This window comes from Schistocerca cancellata, chromosome 3, assembly GCF_023864275.1.
Source record: "Schistocerca cancellata isolate TAMUIC-IGC-003103 chromosome 3, iqSchCanc2.1, whole genome shotgun sequence".
Classification (NCBI taxonomy): Eukaryota; Metazoa; Arthropoda; class Insecta; order Orthoptera; family Acrididae; genus Schistocerca; species Schistocerca cancellata.
The window spans coordinates 381443707-381466921 of NC_064628.1; the positions used below are offsets into that span (position 1 = coordinate 381443707).

At 37.8% G+C, this 23215-nt stretch overlaps 1 protein-coding gene across 3 annotated transcripts in view; it reads left to right on the forward strand.

Moving 5' to 3' along the window:
* LOC126175085 (tyrosine-protein phosphatase 10D) overlaps positions 1–23215 on the forward strand; it is a 337665-nt gene that overhangs the window by 227943 nt on the left and 86507 nt on the right. For all 3 annotated transcript variants that reach the window (XM_049921622.1, XM_049921623.1, XM_049921624.1), the window contains exons 9-13: positions 899–1002; positions 3994–4162; positions 4658–4780; positions 7289–7426; positions 10409–10514. In XM_049921622.1, coding sequence (XP_049777579.1) covers positions 899–1002; positions 3994–4162; positions 4658–4780; positions 7289–7426; positions 10409–10514 — 640 coding nt within the window. The remainder of the gene's footprint in view (positions 1–898; positions 1003–3993; positions 4163–4657; positions 4781–7288; positions 7427–10408; positions 10515–23215) is intronic.

A 23215-nucleotide genomic window follows, 5' to 3' on the forward strand; every position in this document is an offset into this window, starting at 1 on the left:
CCACCAGAGTTGTCATGCATAGGACCATTAACAAGATCTCGATCAAGGGTGCTGTAGTTGGCCCCAATAAGAACTTCTGAAAGAACAAGTTGCTTTTATTCAAGGAGAGGGAGTTATGCCGCAAGCTGTGCTGCATACAATGTGGTGTAGCAGTTAGGGCCACTGACTGGCCACCAGTCCAAACATAACTATGAGCAGTTATTTGTTATAAAGTATTTATCATTACTGGAAGGTCCTCCAAATTTCTTATATTTTAGTTTATCTATATTCAGGAATATTCTATGTTTGTATAATAGCTGCACTATCCATCCAGAGTTCTGTTCTGCTATGGCTGTATGTTGCTGTTTGCAATAAACGTGGTTTCAGTGGTAAGTCTTGTATTACACTGATGAGCCTGCTTTCAGATTTTGATGGTTATAATGTGACAGTATTTCGGTTCCGGAATCCATTACTCACGAAAAGATTGGCTATATTCCATTTTTATGGTTTCTGGTTACACAAGAGAATGCTGTCTGCAGAAGACTATGCTGCCACTAACTTGTGGATTGGACTATCTAATGTTGAACAGTATTGATTTTAAACAAAAGAAGCAGTCTTAAAATAATTCCTTCATGAAAAGTTCACAATGTTGAGGAAGCTCTTCAATAATTGCTAATGGAAGTTTTAACAATCTTTCATTATATTGATGTTGATAACAAAGTTCAAAATGTTCTGAAATGCTGTTGTGGATTTAAAGGTAACCAATTATGAGTACAGGCTTGCAGTTCAAGTGCACATACAATAACACATAGTTCTTAATACCAGAGGGTTGAAGCTAATGCTGAAGAAGAGTTAAAATTAGGTTACTGAAGTGTGTGATTTGTGTAGTTATTTATTTTCTTAAATAATTTTTTTGCAGAGCCTCTGCCAGTCCTGGATGTACAAGCAGTTACTGATGAGAGTACTGGTCTTGTGTCAATTACATGGACACCAGATAACTCAAGTTTTCAGGATAATTACAAGGTAATTCTTAGAGCAGTGTCACCTGCCATGGAAAATGGAATTCTGTTTTAATCGCTGCAAACTTTTTCAATTTAAGGTCTTGTATAAAACAGTTTCCCATTTAATGCCAATTATTATATCTCCTCAAAGAAAGTAAAGCTGTTGTGACAAATGCTCATGCAGTTGTACATTGTGTGTGAGCAGATGTCCAACACTAGAATAATCAACGTCATGCTGTAACCTACTTGTTCATGTTTGTCATATGAACCAACGCATAATACACTCGGTTGGACAGTTGGCTTCCTTTCACATAGTGTTTTTGAGTTGTATTGGAAACTTAGTACTTTCTCACATGAGATTACCATGTTCTTAAGACCTTTTTTAGAGGAAAAGACAGGTTTAATTTACAAGTGTTTGATCATCAGCAAATGGAGTAAGTAAAGCCTGTCCAAAAAATTTGTGAAAACTTTACCGTGCCAAAATCTATAAAGAATTATGTTGTAGACAAATTTTTGTAGAATGTAAATACTTTTGCATTAAAGTAGAGCACTCGCCGAAAAGCAGAAATGTTGAGCTGTCGATACATACAAACAATACAAAGAAACTTGCTGGCCTTAGGTGTTTCCTTGGAGGGATAGAGTAACTCTGAAAACTTCTGTCTTTTGTGTGTGCCTATCGACTACTCAATGCTTATGCTTTTCCGTGAGTGGTCTCATTATATAGAATTATGATATGATGACTTATTTTGGAGAACAACCATGCAGTTGGCAATTACAGTTAACTTTCTTATTGACAATCATTACCACCCCCTCCCCTTCAACCTCCCACACCCCACCCTCCCTACTCAACTTGTGGATTACCTGTCTGAGATTATTTTTGAAAAATAACTCATTTTTTCATTGCTTGTTACCAACTTTTTATAGGTATGCTGTTGCTTTAACATTTAAAAATTACAAGTAAATTTATTGGAATAATATAAGCTGCAGTGAAATTGGTATTTTTTCTTTATTTTTGAGATGATAGTAAAGAGTAGCATTTTTTATTAAAATGAAAAGCACATGAGCTGGAATAATGGGAAAGTGCAATGGTTTGCTCTTACATTCAGTCTTCCTTAGGAAACTCTTGTAGTGCAGTTGGCTCCTATGTAGCAGTGTTCTTGTAAGGTGATATCCCAACATTCCATTCTCTAGGAGAGTTTTTGTAAGACATATCCAATCATTCAATTTCCTGCAGCTGTTAAATTCATCTGTCTTATGTTTAAGGTACTGTATTTGCATATCTGCATCTTCATATGCTAAATATACAGTGCTTTCAAGGCTAACAGTGCTGTCCTCAATATGGCGTCTTACCATTGCCACGGTTATTTGGCAAGTGTGGCTTTGATGTGTTCACATATGACATCATATTCAGTAAGGTCTCATAGATCCCTGTCCTCAACATAACTTGCTGATAGTGTTGCCAGAAAACGTTATGTATACATGTTTCTAAATAAGAAATCTTGTTTGCTGAGTAAGGTTATTTAACAAAATTTTCTTTGGTTTCCAGTTATGTCAAGTGATTATTGGCTATTGTCAGTTATATGTGGTTGATGGTACTATCTTTTTGTAGTGATGCTGCTGGTTGTAACATCACTTATGTTCAGTATATTGGCATGTAAAGCATTATGTTCACAGTGGGTACTTTTCACCTGCTTCTTTCAAAGCACAGTACAATAAATTCCATACTCCATGGGGCCTGACCACAGTGCTAGAAATAATGTACAAGGAGAAATCTTTAAATGACACTTGATATTCTAGGTTCACCAGTGTCTTGTGGTATCATATTGCAGGGCACCACGTCGTTGAGGAAGAAGACATTCATGTCACAGAAAGGTGTTGTAAGGATAGTATGTAATACCTTTAAGCCATCGGGCATACTGGCAATAGTCTCTTAGCGTTTACTCAGTTATGAAGAGTTCTACTAACAACCAGCCTTAGTTCAGCAAAAGAGAGAGAGAGAGAGAGAGAGAGAGAGAGAGAGAGAGAGAGAGAGAGAGAAGAAAGTGACGTATAATATCCTTCACTCAGCCTTAGTGTAGTAAGTAAAGGGCTGAGTTATTCAGTAATAAAAACCTGTGATATAATTGATTGGATTTTGGAAAAGCTGAGTAGTCACAAACAAACGGGTACTAGTTGTTTCTTGGTGCATTTATTGCAAAGCATGTTTTGAGTTTTGCCCATTGTCATATTTCCAGATGTAAACAATATAAAAAATATTAAATTAAGCATTTTTTAAATACTAAATATCTACAAGAAAGTGCAAAATTGAACTCAGTGTCAGAACCAGTACGTACCATTTCACAGTAAAAATAACCTTGACATCTTGTTTCATACATTCATGAACCAAAAAGTGTTTAATATAATTTAAGCATGGAGAATGGGAATGTTGGTCGTGAAATGGACTACGAACAACTGCTACTTGAGTGTGCTCTCCCTCTACATGGTTCCGTCTGGCACACTTGGTCAACTGGTACCTTTTTGTTTACTGAGACAACCTGTGTCCATGATTTGTCAATAACAATGCACAGTGCTCTCTGTGTATGGCAGTTCCTTTCCATAATTCCTTCTGAATGCATGCTGCGCTGTTTTAATAGATAAATATTTTGCGTATTCCAACACAGAATAACTCTTTTCTTGCTTTGTTGCCATTTTGTCCAGGCACTGCAGCCGTACGCCAAATGATGGACACAATGCAAACTCAGGGGAGTTTATGCTTCTGTTCATACATCAGTCATATTTGTACATATAACATATTGGCAAATATAGACCTTTGGAAATGAATAAACAGTTTATAGTAGCCCCACATGTTAATTCAGAATAACTGCATTGCAATGTTTTAAAACAACATCTGATATTGCTTTTCCAACTGCCAATTCAAAATATGTGTAAACAGATTTTTTTACACGTGAAATTAAAATTGTGAACTATTGGTCTGTGGCTAACATACTCTTTTTCCCTTTTGATGTGACCACAGATAAGTTATCACGAGGTGGAGACTGTTCAGGGGGACACTAACTGGCTGTATGTTGACAAACCTCATGTAGTGGTGGAGTCTCTACTTCCCGGTCGAAACTATTCCATCACAGTGCAAGCAGTCTCTAATCAGTTAGAAAGCAATGGAACCAGCATCTATGCTGCCACTAGTAAGTATGTACAAGAATTTGCTATGGTTTACTGAGCTACAACTCTTTTGAGTGAAAATATTTTTCATGAAGCTGATGTGTAACAGTAACTTACCTTCAAACTTATGCTTGCATGTCCGTGGTTTTTGACTTGTATCATATAAGAAACCAATTTTTATTTTATACACAACACCCATTTTTAGAGTTGGAACAAGTGATTCATGACAATTTGCATTAGTAATTTTATGTGTAAGGCAGTAGTTAAACATCCCATTCCAAGGCCATTGTATGACACTAATTAAATGTTAGAAATGAGAGAAACAGCCAGTTTTACCTGAAATTTAAAAATATAGAATGTTCCCAGGATCTTACTTCTATACTCGCAATCAGTAACAGATAGATAAGTAAATATATAGCAAGTTGAAAATACCTAATTTCATCATCTGATCTTTGTATTGAAAATGTGTTGTGGATTTAACTGCATTTATTTACAATGTTTACAATAAAAATTGACAGGACCCTCCGCACCCATCATTAAAGACCTGCTGCCCATGGAGAAAGGTTTGAACATTACTTGGAAATGTGACGTTCAGACTCGCCAGGACAAGTTTGAAGTGATATACAAGAGGAATGACACAGGTATGTCTTAGAAGTTAAAAGAAATGCTTTTGCAAAACTGGAACCTATTGGTGGTAGAATATGTCTCCTGATTCTGTTTGCAGCCTCAATAAAACTAAATTTTTATTATTGCAATATGAAAATGTCTAAATATACATTTTGTCTTATTACTGTTTGATTAATCTAGTTTTTACTTGTCTTGATGGCAGCAGGAATATTTAATGATAGAATATTTTGATAGAAAATATATAATTGCTGTACAAAGTTCCTGCAAGTATATATTGTCAATCATTTGACAGTAGTATGACAGCTAGGCCTTTAAAAAACATGCACTGCATCTGCTCTGAAAAATCATCTAAACACAGATATGTTTAGCTAGACGGCCATTTACAATACAGAGGAAATTTAACTTAAAACCAGCAACCAGTCACAAACTTTGTTTTAAATCTTTAACTAAAGATATATGTTAATTATTTTTGGTTTTGGAGAACTCATATTTAGATTGTTTTTGCATGTCTATCAGTTGAAGTATTGGACTGCAGTCTATTAGGCCCACACTGTTAAAATGCTGTTGTACCAAGGATCACTAGGGAAGCATGTAAAAACTGTTTGTTGATGGATTTTAGAGACCTTAAACAAATCAAAGAAAGGCTATGAATGAAGACTTAGATAATTACTATTATGTAGACAGTAGAAAACAAATACAAAGAAAAGTAGTACTGACAAAGAGGGACACATGAAAGAATAACAACCCTTGAAGCCAGGGATCAAACAGTGGTCAGTCCAGGATGGAATGTAACAATTATGAGAAGGAAAGTTGCTGCTCACCATGTAGCAGAGATGCTGAATCACAAATAGGCACAACAAAAAGACTCTCACAATTGAAGTCGGGGATGCACATACCACAGGCTGCATCCGACGCGCACTTGATCTGATGGCAGCCCATCCTTCACCATTTGTTCTTGTAAATCTTTTTAATTTAATTTATTTATTTTTAAATCTTATGTTTGATTCCTTCCTGAAAAGGAGAGTGTGACCTTGTGGAACTTACCATAATCCTTTTGAGCCCAGTCTGTCTGGCTTTAGGGCAGGGGGATTCCAATTCAAAGTTGTCATTATCTTTTGTCTAATCTCCCCAAATATCACAGCACTCTGTATTCTCATTTAAAGGAAGCTGGACATCATGAGGACTCAAAAATGAAAATTTTGCTTAAAATAAACAAATAAAATTCTGTGGTCAATCCTAATTGTAAAGATATATACTTCATTTGTACTACCTCACCATTTTTGTGTTTAGATGCCTTTTCAAAGCAGATGCAGTACATGTTTTTTAAAGGCCTATGTGTTATGCTACTGTCAAACACAAAACCTTGCCTAAAAGTCCCACTATTCAATTTTGGTGCTGATATTTCCACAGCAACTCTTTTTCTTAATATCTTTGAAGAACATATAGACTCTGCAGCAAGGAGGAATATATTGCAGTTGATCTTTCTGCCGATACAAGTATTTTACTTTAATTTGCTTGTTTTCCCAATGCATTTGCATTGTAACCTGTTGTTATGATTGTTTTAGGCATATTTCAGTAATTTCCATTGCAATATGCAAAAACTATGTTGGAAATGGTATTAAAAATGAATAAATTAGAGGTTAGGCCTAAAAGTCGACCGGGCAGTGCTTCAAAATGCAAGTTAAAATATCTTACCAAAGATGAACAAGAATGTTGACATTGTAAATAATAAAAATAATGGTTGTATTTCAATTAAACTAGTGCTAGCTTTCACGATTGCTTTTGTCTACTGCTATATGTAAATCCTGTAACAGTGAAAAAATGTTTATGTTTAGTGAGGACACAAGTAAAAGAAGAAGCCAATCTAGCAAAATTGTAGTGGAATGCCAAGTATGCAAAACTACTAAGAGTACAATGACATCTCCTGTAACATGTACAAATTTTATGAAATGGTATATTCCCCTTGCTATGCCATGGGGTGTATTCGGAAGGGTAGAAAAGCAGCCCAGATATTCTGTGCTATAATGGGTGTCCCACCTGAACCTGTTAAATTGGAGAGGTATTATCAGTGCTCACATAATGCCCTAACAGAAGTCAATGAAGCATCTATGCTGATGGCAACAAAAGAAACTGTAGATATTTGTCATTGTACTGATATTGTTGCTGATTGAATGGTTCATGGCAGAGGGAAGACCATACATCTGTGAATGAAGTTGTGACAGTTACCTCTGTAGATAAAAGCAACGTATAATTTTTGTATTAATTACTTGATGAAGGTCTCAGTCAAGTGTTTATTAAAGTTTTTGTGTTATTACAAGCCAAAATACTTGAAAAAAATACAGTCCATGATGACCATGTTCCCTTGATTCATATTTCAGTATTGATCAGAATCAGGTGAAATGTTTGGATGGCAATGAACGGAGAATTCTATAAAAAGCAGCATTCTTGTAGTTGTAAAGCATTTCACACACAGTGACCTGCAACTTTTATTGATGAATTGTGTTTGTTTTGTTTTTTAACAGGACAAAGTGTGACAAAAGTAACAACTCTGTCATATGTTCTGCTGGAGGACCTGTACCCTGGAGCAGGCTATGAAGTGAAAGTATTTGCTATCAGTCATGGTCTACGAAGTGAGCCACATGAATACTTCCAGGCTGTGTGTAAGTATTTATTGAAAAATAGCCTTTTACCTGCAGCTTCCCCTGTGCACACGTATAGCACATATATTGCCCACATTTCCGCCTCTCCCCCTCTCTGTCCATCTCAGCCTCCCCTTATGCCTTTGTCTCTCTCTTCCTCCTCATGTCTCTGCCCATTTCTTCCTCCTCTCCTCCATCTCCCTGATCATCTCTGTCCCCCCCCCCCCCCCCTTCCTGTTCCGTCTGTCCACTACCCCTGTCCATCTTCCACCTGCCTCTTACCCATTTCCCCTCCCTCCTGTCCATTGCCCTCGCTTATTTTTTGTCAAATTCTTACAATGTCACACCATCTTTACAATTTCCACTTCTATAACACCACAAATTACATTGCTAGTGCCAGATATAAAAAAAGCATCCATTTCCATCAGAGGCATGCCAACTACTACTACTTTCCGTGGTACTAACCATATTCCAAAGAGTTTTCAAAACAAAAGAGTTTACAAACTTTGTTAACAAAAGAAAAATCTTCAGCAAGTAATGTCATTATTTTGTAAATGAATCCAGAAATAAATTTAATAATAAGCATCAGATTGAGTGAATAATAATTGGAATTTTAAGTATTCCAGATATTTCATAATTTCAAATATTTTTAAAAGAAGAGTAATTTTAGCTGTACATATGGATTGTAACAAATTAATTTCTTTTTATACATTTTAACCTGAAATATAATACATCATATACAAAACCATATGAAATTCTTTTAGTGAAACAGCTGAGATAATTTTAACCTGTACAAGATTCGAAATCATTCCCGGTATCAGCTACTTCTATGGAAAAAAATAGCAATGCTAAAGAAGGGTGTCCCATTACACCCCTCTCTCATCGCTTAGCTGTGCCCATCTGATGCCAGTGGTTTATCTGCTATCAGGGGTTGAAAAACCCTTTTCACCCATATCTCCATTTCATTGGCAGCTAGGAGATTCTAACCATCACATTGCTGATTCCCCAAGTTGTATGTGCCAAATTTGGTTGAAATTGATCCATTTGTTTAGGAGGGGATGCACACATGGTTAAAGCGTCACAATATTAGAGATGAATTTTGCTTTTGGAGATACATCATAATTTGATATATGCAAGTACTTACTTTCCAGTACCATTCCCTGCAGACAAAGTCACTAACACAGTCTTTTGTGGGAGCACATAGATAGCTGATTCAAACCCTGGAAGAGGAGGAAGTCACCAAGATTTGACTGGCAAACAGAGAAGTCACAGTAGAAACATTTCGTGATCATTAAACTCTCCATCTGTGGCATGAATTACTTTCCAAACTTCTCGTAGTGCTTCATGCCCTCGCTTTATGAAAACTTTGAAACAAGGAAGTGGCACACTGCTTGAATGGAAACATTAGCAAGGGCCACTCTTACTGTGCTGTGTGTCAGAATATTTTTTCCCCTTTCTTGTCATCACTGACTGCACTACTCTCAGATGGTTTACAAAGAAATGTTATGAATAGACATGGATAGGGGAAAGCTTAAGAGTTAAAAGGCAGAATCTGTCCCTTGGGATATCCAAGTCAGTAGAGTTATAGTAGTTTACTTTTTTATTTTCCAGCACTTCATGGTGTTAACCAATGCCTGCGACGCGTACCTTAATAGCCCTTTATGTAAAATGTTAAAAGTATAATGAATCCGTTTGAATAGAAATCACATCAGTTCACAATTAGATTAGTGTTTGTTTTCAGCTAGTAGAATCATAAGGTGCTAGGTAATATGCAGACATAAGATAATACAGAAGTGTAGCCCTATATTTTATTATTTTATGATGCCACCAAATGTTTTCAGACATTGACCTATAGTAAGGTAGATTATAGAGATTTTAGTAGTATGTAATTATGCCCATTAATACAGTTTTGTCTACAATAATTTTATAAGAATTAAAGATGTTGTATTTACTTTGTAACATGTGTAATGCTCAACATTTTAGCATTCCTGATGATTTAGGATGTGAAAATTTTGTTCAGGTAGTAACATAATTTAGCCAAAACAGGAAGCTCTTGACAACATAATTATGATGTGGTGGTTTTGAAGAAATATCGTGAAATTTGTCTTTTCTTGTTTTTTCTAGTAAAAATGTCTAGTAAAAAGTCATAATTGTGAAGGAAGGCATCAGTTGACTAATATCGGCATTATCTGTGTACTATCTGATAATGATTACTTCATATGATTTGCTGCTAAAACTGTTGAAATTGCTTAGTGTCTGATATTGGGATAACCAACAATTTTTACTGATAGGAATTGTTAAACCCAACCATATTGTGTGTGCGACTAAACAGTTGATGCTTGTCAGTGTTTAAAATTCTGAGTTACACTTTGTGCAGGCCATAATACCCATCACCCAGTGGTGGAAGTCAACTTGATAGATGTAGTTTTAGTTACTAGTCATAATCAGTAAGAAAGTGTTGGTTCACATTCTGCTGAATGTCCATTGTTTCAGAATCCTCCCCTGTGATTAAAAGTTGGCTTTCACACTCACTGTGATTGTTAACAGAGCTTCAGTGTCAAGCATGTTGGATGTTCCCAATGAGGATACTTTAATGTTTGCGTGATAGTCATGTGACCATTTATTAAAGTTTAAGAGTCCATTCTGTCATTCTGGATTTGTTCTCAGATGTGCCATCTTCACTGTTTAGTTTGCTATGATTTGATGCATGTCATAGCTCATAACATGTCTTTATGTTGATAAATTTAGTAATTTTGTTATCTTTTAAATATTTTTGTCAAAATGTAACATGGAAATTGGGAAAAATGTACTGAAATTTGTGGAAATAAAACCAAAATTGACAATAAAATAAAATAATTTTTCCTCTGCCTGCTAAAGAATGAAACCTATGTCTAAGAAGGATAGACAATAAACAACATGGTTCTACATATAATCATTTTAGTGTATTCAGTATATTGCAACAATCTGGAACTTTTAATTGAGAATGTATTTCGTAACTTACAGATCCCTACCCACCTCAGAACTTAACCATTGAGCGGACAACAAGTAATTCAATTTTAGTTCGTTGGGATGCCCCGAAGAATACTTTATTTTCTGATTTTTTGATCAAGTAGGTAACAATTTTTTTATAATTAACAGATTACTTCTGTACATAATATTTGCATGTATGCAATAATTCTCAAATAATGATGATTATTATTGTTATTTTACGTAACATATACAGAAATGAGTATTTTGTCTGTGATGGTGTACTTGTAATTCTAAATCATTATCAACCCAGAGGCAACAGTACTTTTTAATAATGGTGTTCAGTATAGTTGTGTATGTTTTATTCACAATATTTTGATGACATACTTAGTCATATCCTTTAGTTCTGAGAATTGTGCTGTTATGTGTTCTCTCTGCCTGGACTTCAGTGCACAGCCTGTTTGGACTCGAGACAACGAATACAAGTAATAGCGCAACTAGCAGCAGCTGAAGGAAATCACGAGATATGTCGTCAAAATATTGTGCATTAAATGGAAGCAATTTGTCTGAACAACTGGGGGCACATCATTAATCAGTCACACTGAGAAAACCTTTGAGGGGTCACAATACATGTGAAGTTGTCTGGACATTAGTGAATACAAACTTTTATCAACATTATAACAAACATAATGAGGACAAGAGTTATGCAGAGTTGAAACAAAGTGTAACCTATATAACTACATTAATGCAAAATAAATGCACTGTAAGAATAGTATAAATGGCCTAATGCTTGCAGCCTAATTCTTCCCAATATATTTATTCCTTAATGAAATTTGTCATTAAAAATATATCACTTTTTCAAACCAACAGCTCAATTCATGGAATCAATACTAGAAATAAGAATAATCTTCACAAGGATTTAAAGTCACTTAGTCTTGTACAAAAAGGTGTGCATTATCCAGGAACACACATTTTCAATAACTTGCCAGCAGCCATAAAAAGCTTAACAACCAATGAAATTCAGTTTAAGAGAAGCCTAAAGGATTTATTGGTGGCCAACTCCTTCTACTCCATTGATGAATTTCTTAGTAAAACCAACTGATTTGTATATAAGTACAACATGACTTCTGCACCATTTCAGTGCAGTAATGTGTTCATTGTAAATAAGTATTACAGTAGTTGTATTACATGTTTATTACCTTACAAATAAATAAACTTTTTTATTTTAAATTCAGTGCATTATTATTTGTAAAATGACTCTTAGTGTTCATTAAAAAATGACGATTATTCCACTTGGGACCTGTGGAATGGTACATTAGCTTATTTATTTTAGTTGTAAATATTTGTCATGTATTGTTGTTTTTCTGACATGTTCCACATCCTGGAGGACCTCCTCACTACGGATCAATTGGAATGAAAGTAAATCTAATCTAATCTAATTTAATGCTGTGACATGTTGCAACAACACAAATATAGTATTGAGTAAAACTGCACACAGTCTTCGATGATACCAGGAAATTTACATTTTATTATGGCAAAGTTGCGGGATCTTTGCAGACAAGTAGAGCACTTGCCAGCGAACAGGAAAGGTTCCAAGTTAGAGTCTCACTCCAGCACACAGTTTTAACCTGCCAGCTAGTTTCAAAATAGAAGCTGTTTGAAATATTGTAAAGAAAGAAACAGGAAGTAACAAAACAGTTGAATGAAAATGTACAGTCAAAATTTACAGCCAATCAGCAACCTGAAGGATGTAGCTAATGTGTTTAACAGCTATTTTCTGAATATAGCAGAAAACGTAAGGAGAAAAATGTCACCCACTCAAATGACATCAAAAACTGATTAGGCAGATAACACAATATTTCTCATAACTAATATTCAAGAATTACAGCAAGAAAATAAGCATCTAAAATCAAAACACTCACCAGGAATAGATAAAATACCAGATTGTGTTGGGAAAAAAAGTGTAGACTTAATCTCTGAACCACTGACTTACCTTATAAACCTGTCCTTCTCAAGTTGCAACTTTCCAACATGCTTAAAAGTTGCTAAAGTGCAATCACGGTACAAGAAGGAAGCCTGGAAGAGGTGACAAACTATAGACATGTTTCTCTAATGTCTGTATTTTTAAAAATTCTAGAGAAACTTTTTAAAGTAAAAGACTGTCTAATTGAATAAATAGATAAATATATCAGTAGAATCAAACATGGTTTTGGGAAAAATCACTCAACCAAAGCAGCAACCTTTTCTTTTCTGTATGAAATGCTACAGAGGTTAGGTAGGAAGGAAAATACCCTGAGTGTATTCCTAGACTTACCAAAGTATTTTATACAATCAGTCATGATGAATTACTTGGTAATGTTCAGAATTAGGGTATTAGGGGAGCATCATATAATTGTATTAAATGTACCACCATGAAAAACAACAGATCGTAGAAATAACACATGAGGTAAATGAGAAAGTCAGTACCCATTAGTCAGATTTATAAGTGATCAAACATGGAGTTCCCCATGATTTCATTTTCAGTCCAATCCTATTCTTACTGCATGTAAATGATTTATAACAGTAGTAACAATAAAATATAACAATTTACAGATGACACCAGCATCTTAAATACAGAACATGCCAAAGAAACCATTGAAAAATCGCTTAAGGAAGGCCATTACAAAGAATATAGCAGTTGTTGTGGTCTTCAGTCCTGAGACTGGTTTGATGCACCTCTCCATGCTACTCTGTCCTGTGCAAGCTTCTTCATCTCCCAGTACCTACTTCAACCTACATCCTTCTGAATCTGCTTAGTGTATTCATCTCTTGGTCTCTCCCTATGATTTTTACCATCCGCGCTGCCCTCCAATACTAAATTGGTGATCCCTTGATGCCTCAGAACATGTCCTACCAACTGATCCCTTCTTCTGGTCAAGTTGTGCCACAAACTTCTCTTCTCCCCAATCCTATTGAATTCTTCCTCATTAGTTATGTGATCTACCCATCTAATCTTCAGCATTCTTCTGTAGCACCACATTTCGAAAGCTTCTATTCTCTTCTTGTCCAAACTATTTACCATCCATGTTTCACTTCCATACATGGCTACACTCCATACAAATACTTTCAGAAATGACTTCCTGACACTTAAATCTATATTCGATGTTAACAAATTCCTCTTCTTCAGAAATGCTTTCCTTGCCATTGCCAGTCTATATTTTATATCCTCTCTACTTCGACCATCATCAGTTATTTTGCTCCCCAAATAGCAAAACTCCTTTACTACTTTAAGTGTCTCATTTCCTAAACTAATACCCTCAACATCACCCGACTTAATTCGACTACATTCCATTATCCTCGTTTTGCTTTTGTTGATGTTCATCTTATATCCTCCCTTCAAGACACCATCCATTCCATTCAGCTGCTCTTCCAAGTCCTTTGCTGTCTCTGACAGAATTACAATGTCATCGGCGAACCTCAAAGTTTTTATTTCTTCTCCATGGAATTTAATACCCACTCCGAATTTATCTTTTGTTTCCTTTACTGCTTGCTCAATATACAGATTGAATAACATCGGGGAGAGGCTACAACCCTGTCTTACACCCTTCCCAACCACTGCTTCCCTTTCATGTCCCTCAACTCTTATAACTGCCACCTGGTTTCTGTACAAATTGTAAATAGCCTTTCGCTCCCTGTATTTTACCCCTGCCACCTTTAGAATTTGAAAGAGAGTATTCCTGTCAGCATTGTCAAAAGCGTTCTCTAAGTCTACAAATGCTAGAAATGTAGGTTTGCCTTTCCTTAATCTTTCTTCTAAGATAAGTCGTGAGGTCAGTATTGCCTCACGTGTTCCAGTATTTCTACGGAATCCAAACTGATCTTCCCCGAGGTCAGCTTCTACTAGTTTTTCCATTCGTCTGTAAAGAATTCGTGTTAGTATTTTGCAGCTGTGGCTTATTAAACTGATTCTTCGGTAATTTTCACATCTGTCAGCACCTGCTTTCTTTGGGATTGGAATTATTATATTCTTCTTGAAGTCTGAGGGTATTTCGCCTGTTTCATACATCTTGCTCACCAGATGGTAGAGTTTTGTCAGGACTGGCTCTCCCAAGGCCGTTAGTAGTTCCAATGGAATGTTGTCTACGCCGGGGGCCTTGTTTCGACTCAGGTCTTTCAGTGCTCTGTCAAACTCTTCACGCATTATCGTATCTCCCATTTCATCTTGATCTACATTCTCTTCCATTTCCATAATATTGTCTTCAATTACATCGCCCTTGTATAGGCCCTCTATATACTCTTTCCACCTTTTTGCTTTCCCTTCTTTGCTTAGAGTTGGGTTTCCATCTGAGCTTTTGATGTTCATACAAGTGGTTCTCTTATCTCCAAAGGTCTCTTTAATTTACCTGTAGGCAGTATCTATCTTACCCCTAGTGAGATAAGCCTCTACATCCTTACATTTGTCCTCTAGCCATCCCTGCTTAGCCATTTTGCACTTCCTGTCGATCTCGTTTTTGAGACGTTTGTATTCCTTTTTGCCTGCTTCATTTACTGCATTTTTATATTTTCTCCTTTCATCAATTAAATTGAATATTTCTTCTGTTACCCAAGGGTTTCTACTAGCCCTCGTCTTTTTACCTACTTGATCCTCTGCTGCCTTCACTACTTCATCCCTCAAAGCTACCCATTCTTCTTCTACTGTATTTCTTTCCCCCATTCCTGTCAATTGTTCCCTTATGCTCTCCCTGAAACTCTGTACAACCTCTGGTTCTTTCAGTTTATCCAGGTCCCATCTCCTTAAATTCCCACCTTTTTGCAGTTTCTTGAGTTTTAATCTACAGCTCATAACCAATAGATTGTGGTCAGAGTCCACATCTGCCCCTGGAAATGTCTTACAATTTAAATCCTGGTTCCTAAATCTCTGTCTTACCATTATATAATCTATCTGATACCTTTTAGTATCTCCAGGGTTCTTCCATGTATACAACCTTCTATCATGATTCTTAAACCAAGTGTTAGCTATGATTAAGTTGTGCTCTGTGCAAAATTCTACCAGGCGGCTTCCTCTTTCATTTCTTAGCCCCAATCCATATTCACCTACTATGTTTCCTTCTCTCCCTTTTCCTACACTCTAATTCCAGTCACCCATGACTATTAAATTTTCGTCTCCCTTCACTATCTGAATAATTTCTTTTATTTCATCATACATTTCTTAAATTTCTTCGTCATCTGCAGAGCTAGTTGGCATATAAACTTGTACTACTGTAGTAGGTGTGGGCTTCGTATCTATCTTGGCCACAATAATGCATTCACTATGCTGTTTGTAGTAGCTTACCCGCATTCCTATTTTTCTATTCATTATTAAACCTACTCCTGCATTACCCCTTTTTGACTTTGTATTTATAGCCCTGTATTTGCCTGAGCAGAAGTCTTGTTCCTCCTGCCACCAAACTTCACTAATTCCCACTATATCTAACTTTAACCTATCCATTTCCCTTTTTAAATTTTCTAACCTACTTGCCCGATTAAGGGATCTGACATTCCACGCTCCGATTTGTAGAACGCCAGTTTTCTTTCTCCTGATGTGTAGCAGTGTACTTCAATAATAACAGCTTTATTATAGATCTGGAAAAATCTGTTGCAATGCACATACTCACCACCCAGAATATGACACCAGCTAATCCACATACTGAAATAAATGGATAAACAATCAGAAAAACAGTGTGTACACAATTTCTGGGTATATGGATACAACAGAATATGAAATGGGATACCCATGCAGACATAAACAGAAAACAGAGCAAAATATCTTTTGCAATAAGAGTTCTGAGGAACAATATATAATATGATAATGCCAGGACCATATGTTTTGCTTAATATTGCTCAATACTGAAATGTGGTATAGTATTTTGGGGATATTGTGGAGCAAGTTTGAGATTATTTAGATTCCAGAAAATGATTACTAGAGTAATGGAAGAGTTGTCCAAAGATATCGTGAAAGCCACTATTTAAGAAAAATAAAATGCTACCTCTTCTATGTCTTTACATGTTAGAAAATGTATTTATCATAAAAGAAAAATTAAGCAGTTGCAGTCCATGAATCACCTATTAATTAATCCATACACAGTTACCAGACAAGACAAATTATGTGCATGTACAAAAGGCTAATACACCATGATACAGAAAGACATACTGCATCCTGGCATCAAACTGTATGATGAGTTACCAAAATCCACAAAAATAATAATGGATAGCAGCAGTTTCAAATCAGCAGTGAAGGATTACTTGATGAAGCACTGTTTCTGTACATTAAGGGAGTATCTAGAAAGGCAAAACTACAGCAACAACTAAGATTGTTTTTGAAAAGTGTATAGAATAATAAAATATTGTGTAATATTATCTTTTTGCTAGACTGATGTGCGTGAAAATTTTTTCAAATAATTTGTATAGTTATTAATAAATGGCCCAGATATCCTTTATACACTGTATAGCCCTAGATTCACATGACCAGTAAATAATAAATAAATGCCTGCGATATGCACAACAAAAAGATTCAGACAATTATAGCTTTCGGCCAGTAAGGCCTTTGTCAGCAGTACACACACACACGCACACACACACACACACACACACACACACACACACAACTTGCACACACGTTTGCAGTCTCAGAGAACTGAAACCACACTGCCTTCCGTAGCATTCATGTAAATTAATTATTAAAACTTGCTTGCTTTTAGCTGTGAGAAAAGTATCTTGAAACTGCATGGATCTGTTCTGCTTCTTTCCCAATTTGATCTGCCACCACTCTAACATAAACATACCATATAATCTTTGCATGAGTTTGTGATGTATGCTATAGCACTCATTCTGTGTGCCTTTGATCCCATCCAGTCACTGCAGAGTCACAGCCTTCGAATTCTATCAAATCTTTCAACTTCACTATCATCCTAATATCACACAATGGCTGCATTGGAGTGCTGCTGAAATAATGGCTGTATGTGCAAAAGGGCATGTTGTGCTGTTGTGTACCTGTCCTCACCATGCAATTAGTTGTGCAAGAACTTGAGAAAACATCACACTATTTTCATGGACCTTGGACCTGTTTTGAAACAGCTTGCTACTCCATCTAAACAGTGTAATCTCACTTGATTTCTTCTGAAAATACACAAACCTAACAATACTGACTGAAATATAGTTACAGGTAGCAGAGCAGGCATTAAACGTCCGTATACTATTACCCAGGTCCTTCTTACATTAAAGTTACTAACTAGGGGTTGAGATCTACACTATCCACTATGCAATTTGCAAGTCACCACTGATGCCATACCTCTTCCTAAATGTCCCCCTTGTGTGCAAGGCAGGTGGGAAGTAACTAGGTATTGAAATTGATGTACAACTTTTATCTTTGCAGAGCTATTTATTTGAAATTAATACACTACTGGCCATTAGAATTGCTACACCAAGAAGAAATGCAGATGATAAATGGGTATTCATTGGACAAATATATTATACTAGAACTGACATGTGATTACATTTTCACGCAATTTGGGTGCATAGATCCTGGGAAATCAGTACCCAGAACCTCTGGCCGTAATAATGGCCTTGATACGCCTGGGCATTGAGTCAAACAGAGCTTGAATGGTGTGTACAGGTACAGCTGCCTATGCAGCTTCAACACGATACCACAGTTCATCAAGAGTAGTGACTGGTGTATTTTGACGAGCCAGTTACTCAGCCGCCATTGACCAGACGTTTTCAATTGGTGAGAGATCTGAAGAATGTGAAGCAGTCCAACATTTTCTGTATCCAGAAAGGCTCGTACAGGACCTGCAACATGCAGTCGTGCATTATCCTGCTGAAATGTAGGGTTTCGCAGGGATCGAATGAAGGGTACAGCCACGGGTCGCAACACATCTGAAATGTAATGTGCGCTGTTAAAAGTGCCGTCAATGCGAACAAGAGGTGACCGAGACGTGTAACCAATGGCAACCCATACCATAACGCCGGGTGATATGCCAGTATGGCGATGACGAATACATGCTTCCATTGTGCGTTCACCGCGATGTCGCCAAATGCAGATGCAACCATCATGATGCTGTAAACAGAACCTGGATTGAAACTTCCTGGCAGATTAAAACTGTGTGCTGGACCGAGACTTGAACTCGGGACCTTTGCCTTTCATGGGCAAGTGCTCTACCAGCTGAGCTACCCAAGCACAACTCACGCCCCATCCTCACAGCTTTACTTCTGCCAGTACCTCGTCTCCTATCTTCCAAACTTTACAGGAGGATGGGGCGTGAGTCGTGCTTGGGTAGCTCAGTTGCTAGAGCACTTGCCCGTGAAAGGCAAAGGTACCGAGTTCGAGTCTCGGTCCGGCACACAGTTCTAATCTGCCAGGAAGTTTCATAACAGCGCACACTCCACTGCAGAGTGAAAATCTCATTCTGGAAACATCCCCAATGCTGTGGCTAAGCCATGTCTCCGCAATATCCTTTCTTTCAGGAGTGCTAGTTTTACAAGGTTCGCAGGAGAGCTTCTGTAAAGTTTGGAAGGTAGGAGACGAGGTACTGCCAGAAGTAAAAGCTGTAAGGACGGTGCATGTGTCATGCTTGTGTAGCTCAGTTGGTAGCTTGCCCACAAAAGGCAAAGGTCCCGAGTTCAAATCTCGGTCCGGCACACAGTTTTAATCTGCCAGGAAGTTTCATATCCACGCACACTCCACTAAAGAGTGAAAATCTCATTCTAGAACCTGGATTCATTCGAAAAAATGACGTTTTGCCATTTGTGCACCCAGGTTCATCATTGAGTACACAATCACAGGCACTCCTGTCGTCGAACTGTTCGTGCAGATGGTTCTTGTCTTCCTAACGTCCCCATCTGTTGACATTTTGCCATTTGTGCACCCAGGTTTGTCACTGAGTACACCATCACAGGCATTCCTGTCGTCGAACTGTTCATGCAGATGGTTCTTGTCTTCCTAACGTCCCCATCTGTTGACTCATGGATCGAGATGTGGCTGCATGATCCGTTACAGCCATGCGGATAAGATGTCTGTCATCTTGACTGCTAGTGATTCGAGGCTATTGGGATCCAGCACGGCGTTCCGTATTACCCTCCTGAACCCACCGATTTGATATTCTGCTAACAGTCATTGGATCTCGAGCAACGTGAGCGGCAGTGTTGCGATACGATAAACCGCAATCGCGATAGGCTACAATCCGACCTTTATCAAAGTCGGAAACGTGATGGTACGCATTTCTCCTCCTCATGTCAGCATGTTGTAGCTGTCGCCAACGGCGCCAGTCTTGTGTGAATGCTCTGAAAAGCTAATCATTTGCATATCACAGCATCTTCTTCCTGTCGGTTAAATTTCGTTTCTGTAGCACGTCATCTTCGTGGTGTAGCAATTTTAATGGCCAGTAGTGTACTATATGTACACTGTTATATGAAAATATGATTGCATATTTTCCATTAAGTTACCCTGTAGGCACCTGTGGTGTCAACCAGTCTCCTCAAATGACGTGGAATGGAATTCACAACTTTCAGGAGGAAGTTGTGTGGGATGTTGGTAAGAACTTCCTGAATCTGTGCTTCCAATTTGTTCAATGTGCGAGGTTTCATCTGGTACACTCTTTTGTCGGGACCCATAAAAAAAAAAAAGTCACAGGGTGTCGGGTGTGGACTCCTTGCAGGCCAATCATGAAGTGCACATCTCCTCAGCTAACATCTTGGAAACTTATCATCCAACCAGTTCCACGCAACATTTGCAAAGTAAGGCAGTGTGGCATCTTGCATGAAGATAATGTTGTCGGTATTTTCCCATTCTGATACCTTGGGCCAAATGTAATATTGACACATTTGAAGGCAATGTTCTCCATTAATTGTGTTACGCAGGAGGCATGGGCCAATGACATTTGTAGATGTTACTCCACACCACGCGGTCACTTTTGGACAAGAATGCATCTTTTCCATTGTAATTCCAGGACTGTGAGATGTCCAGTAATGACAGTTGTGCCGATTGTCGAAACCTCCCACGTGGAATAGAATCTCGTCACTCCAGAGGATGATGTGAAACAGTTGAGGCCAACCTTCGTGCAAACCCAGCATCAATTCCCCATACTCTATTATGCTATCACGGTCTTCTGGTGTTAACTGCTGCACATAATGTGGTTTCCACACTCGAAAGTTTAATTCTCTATGCAACACCTAACGCACAGTGTGCCTTGTGAGTCTGCTTTCACGAGCTACCTGGCATGTTGATTTCCATGGGCTATGACTGAACATGTTATGCCCAGTTGCCTTATTCTCAGATCACCAAGACATGGATGGATGACCTGTTTTTGCTGCATCCTTTACTGAACCTGTGGTCATTAGCTTCATGTGACAGTTCTTTATTGTCTCTGAATGAATTGTGGCATTCCTTCCCTTCACCAAATTCCACCATCTGTGCACAAGGATGATTGAATTCCATATCTCTTAACACAAAGCAGTCTGTGCTTATTCTCTGACTGTAAAGTGATCGGCCATCTTTGTTGTTGCTGAGTTTACCATCTCTCACACCCACTGTGGGTACTATGCGGCACAAAAAATCATTATATTTTTTAATGTTCTGCATGTTTGTGCTGTTTCCAGTATTATTCCATCAAACATGAAAACCTGATAGCCATTTAATGAAACCTAGATACTTACTGCTCACCCTGCGTATGGACTATCTGCTGCTGCTTTTTCTGAAGACTTTCTGATCTAGTGCCCACCTGAAAAATAAACCTATTGACTCATTCCTCGTAACCTAAACCAGTTCCATACTCACCAAAAACCAAAACACAGTTGAGCAGATGACACACGAAAAGGTGTGAACCACAACTGTGGGAACCATGATATATTCCTCTGCAACCACCATTTCACTTCTTGCTTACAGAAAGCTTCCCTAGAGTTGAGACACTGGCAACACCTTGTTTGTATTTTCACAATATGTAGCTTGAGTGAAGTTGCATTGTTGAACCTCCAGGAAATTCATTTTTGTTGATAAGTATCCCGATACTTTTCCAAATCTGTGACCTTCATCAGTGTTAGTCTCCATTCGAGTAATAGGCTGCTCAGTACTTCTGTACTAGTTAAACAGCTGAAAACTATCAGTATTTGTGTGTTCAAGTCCTTATTCTTAAACCAACTTCACGCTCTATTTTAAATTTCCTGTGCTGTTTCAGACAGCCTCTGAACCACTTGACCATATTTTGAGATGGAATGCACGTCTTATGCCATAGTGCTATTCTGGACTGGAATCCATAAACTTCCCTGCCATGTTAACAGATTTCCATTGAGCCAACTAATCTCCCAAGTCCAACTAGAGTAGGTTTCTGTTGTACTACTAACTTTTGCAAAATCCTTGCTGAAATTACAATGGCATCTCAACCTCTTTGATTGACATATGGCTCATATCAGTATGATTGTGCCATTGTATAACTTGCTGTATACAGTCTATTTTACTACTTGTCCCAGCCCTGTCACATGCAGTAGTAATATCTAATTCATCGGAGGGAGAGCCACTTTGTGGATAACTTGTGCTATATACTAGCTGACTAACAATCACAATTTATATTTTTTGCTAGCATGATGGCTACTAAATTATACTATGGTACTTAATAGCTGTGCTACTTTTGCATGGTTTCTTGTGTAACATTTAGATTCTTCTTTGTCTTTTCAGGTGGGCACTCACTATACAGCATGTGCTCATTTTGGATTGCCCACTTGGCCTCTGTTTACACTAATTGATCCTGTTGTTATTTTTCTTCTTTTGAACTCTTTCTCTTTTTGAACTCTGTATATCCTCAGTTGCCCATTTACATCTGCTTATTTCCCCTTTTTTGGGTGTTGTTAATTTTCCAACTTCTCTTGTCTTGACTGTTCTTGTCCAATTATTCTGCACTGCTTACTGTTCATGCTCATTTTTACATCAGCCAAAACGTTATGACCACATGCTTGATATTGTATTGGTCCACCTTTAGATGCATTACAACAATGACTGTGCCTGAGACTGACTTAATAAGGACTTGGTAGATTTATACATGTACGTGGCACCCAAAGCCTCCTCACATGCTATGCAATTCCCTTAAATTACAGGTTGGTGCTTTATGGGCACAGAGCTGGTGCCCAATAGTGTCTCAGATGTGTTCCATTGAGCTCAGAATAGGCAAATTTGGTGAATTTGGTGGCCAAGACATCAGTGTGAGTTCACTGTTGTACTCCTCGAACCACTGACACGATTGTGACCTTGTGACAAGGACAGTTATTCTTCTGGAAGATGCTGTTGCCTTCAGGGAAGACATCAAGCATGAAGGGATGCTGGTGGTCCACAATAAAGTTCACCTATTTCACAGCTGTCATAGTGCCTTGGATTACTACCACATGTTTCATCGAAGTCCAGGCAAATGTCTCTCATAGCAAAATACTGCCCCACACCTCTCCACCGCTGGCCTGCTTCCATGGCATGGTGTATCTTTTGAGTAGTCATTTGCCTGGATGATTATGTGTCTGGACAGGAATCATTGACTTGGTGTAACAAGAAACATTATTAATCTGGTCAGGTGACACATTTCTGTTGATCCACAGTCAAATTTCATTGACCCCATGCCCGCTGCCATCGTAATTGATGATGATGTTGGTTCAGCATGGGAACACACTGGGGTCATCTGCTGCAGAAATCACATTCGGCAGAGTGTGTGCTGAAACACTTATGACTGCACCAGCATTTACTCTGTTACCAGGTCTGCCACAAATCACTGTCTGTGCTGCTTTTGCTTTATGGAGCTAGCCTTCGACACCCACATTCTTTGATGTGTAGTAGGCATCTAACACCTTTTCATC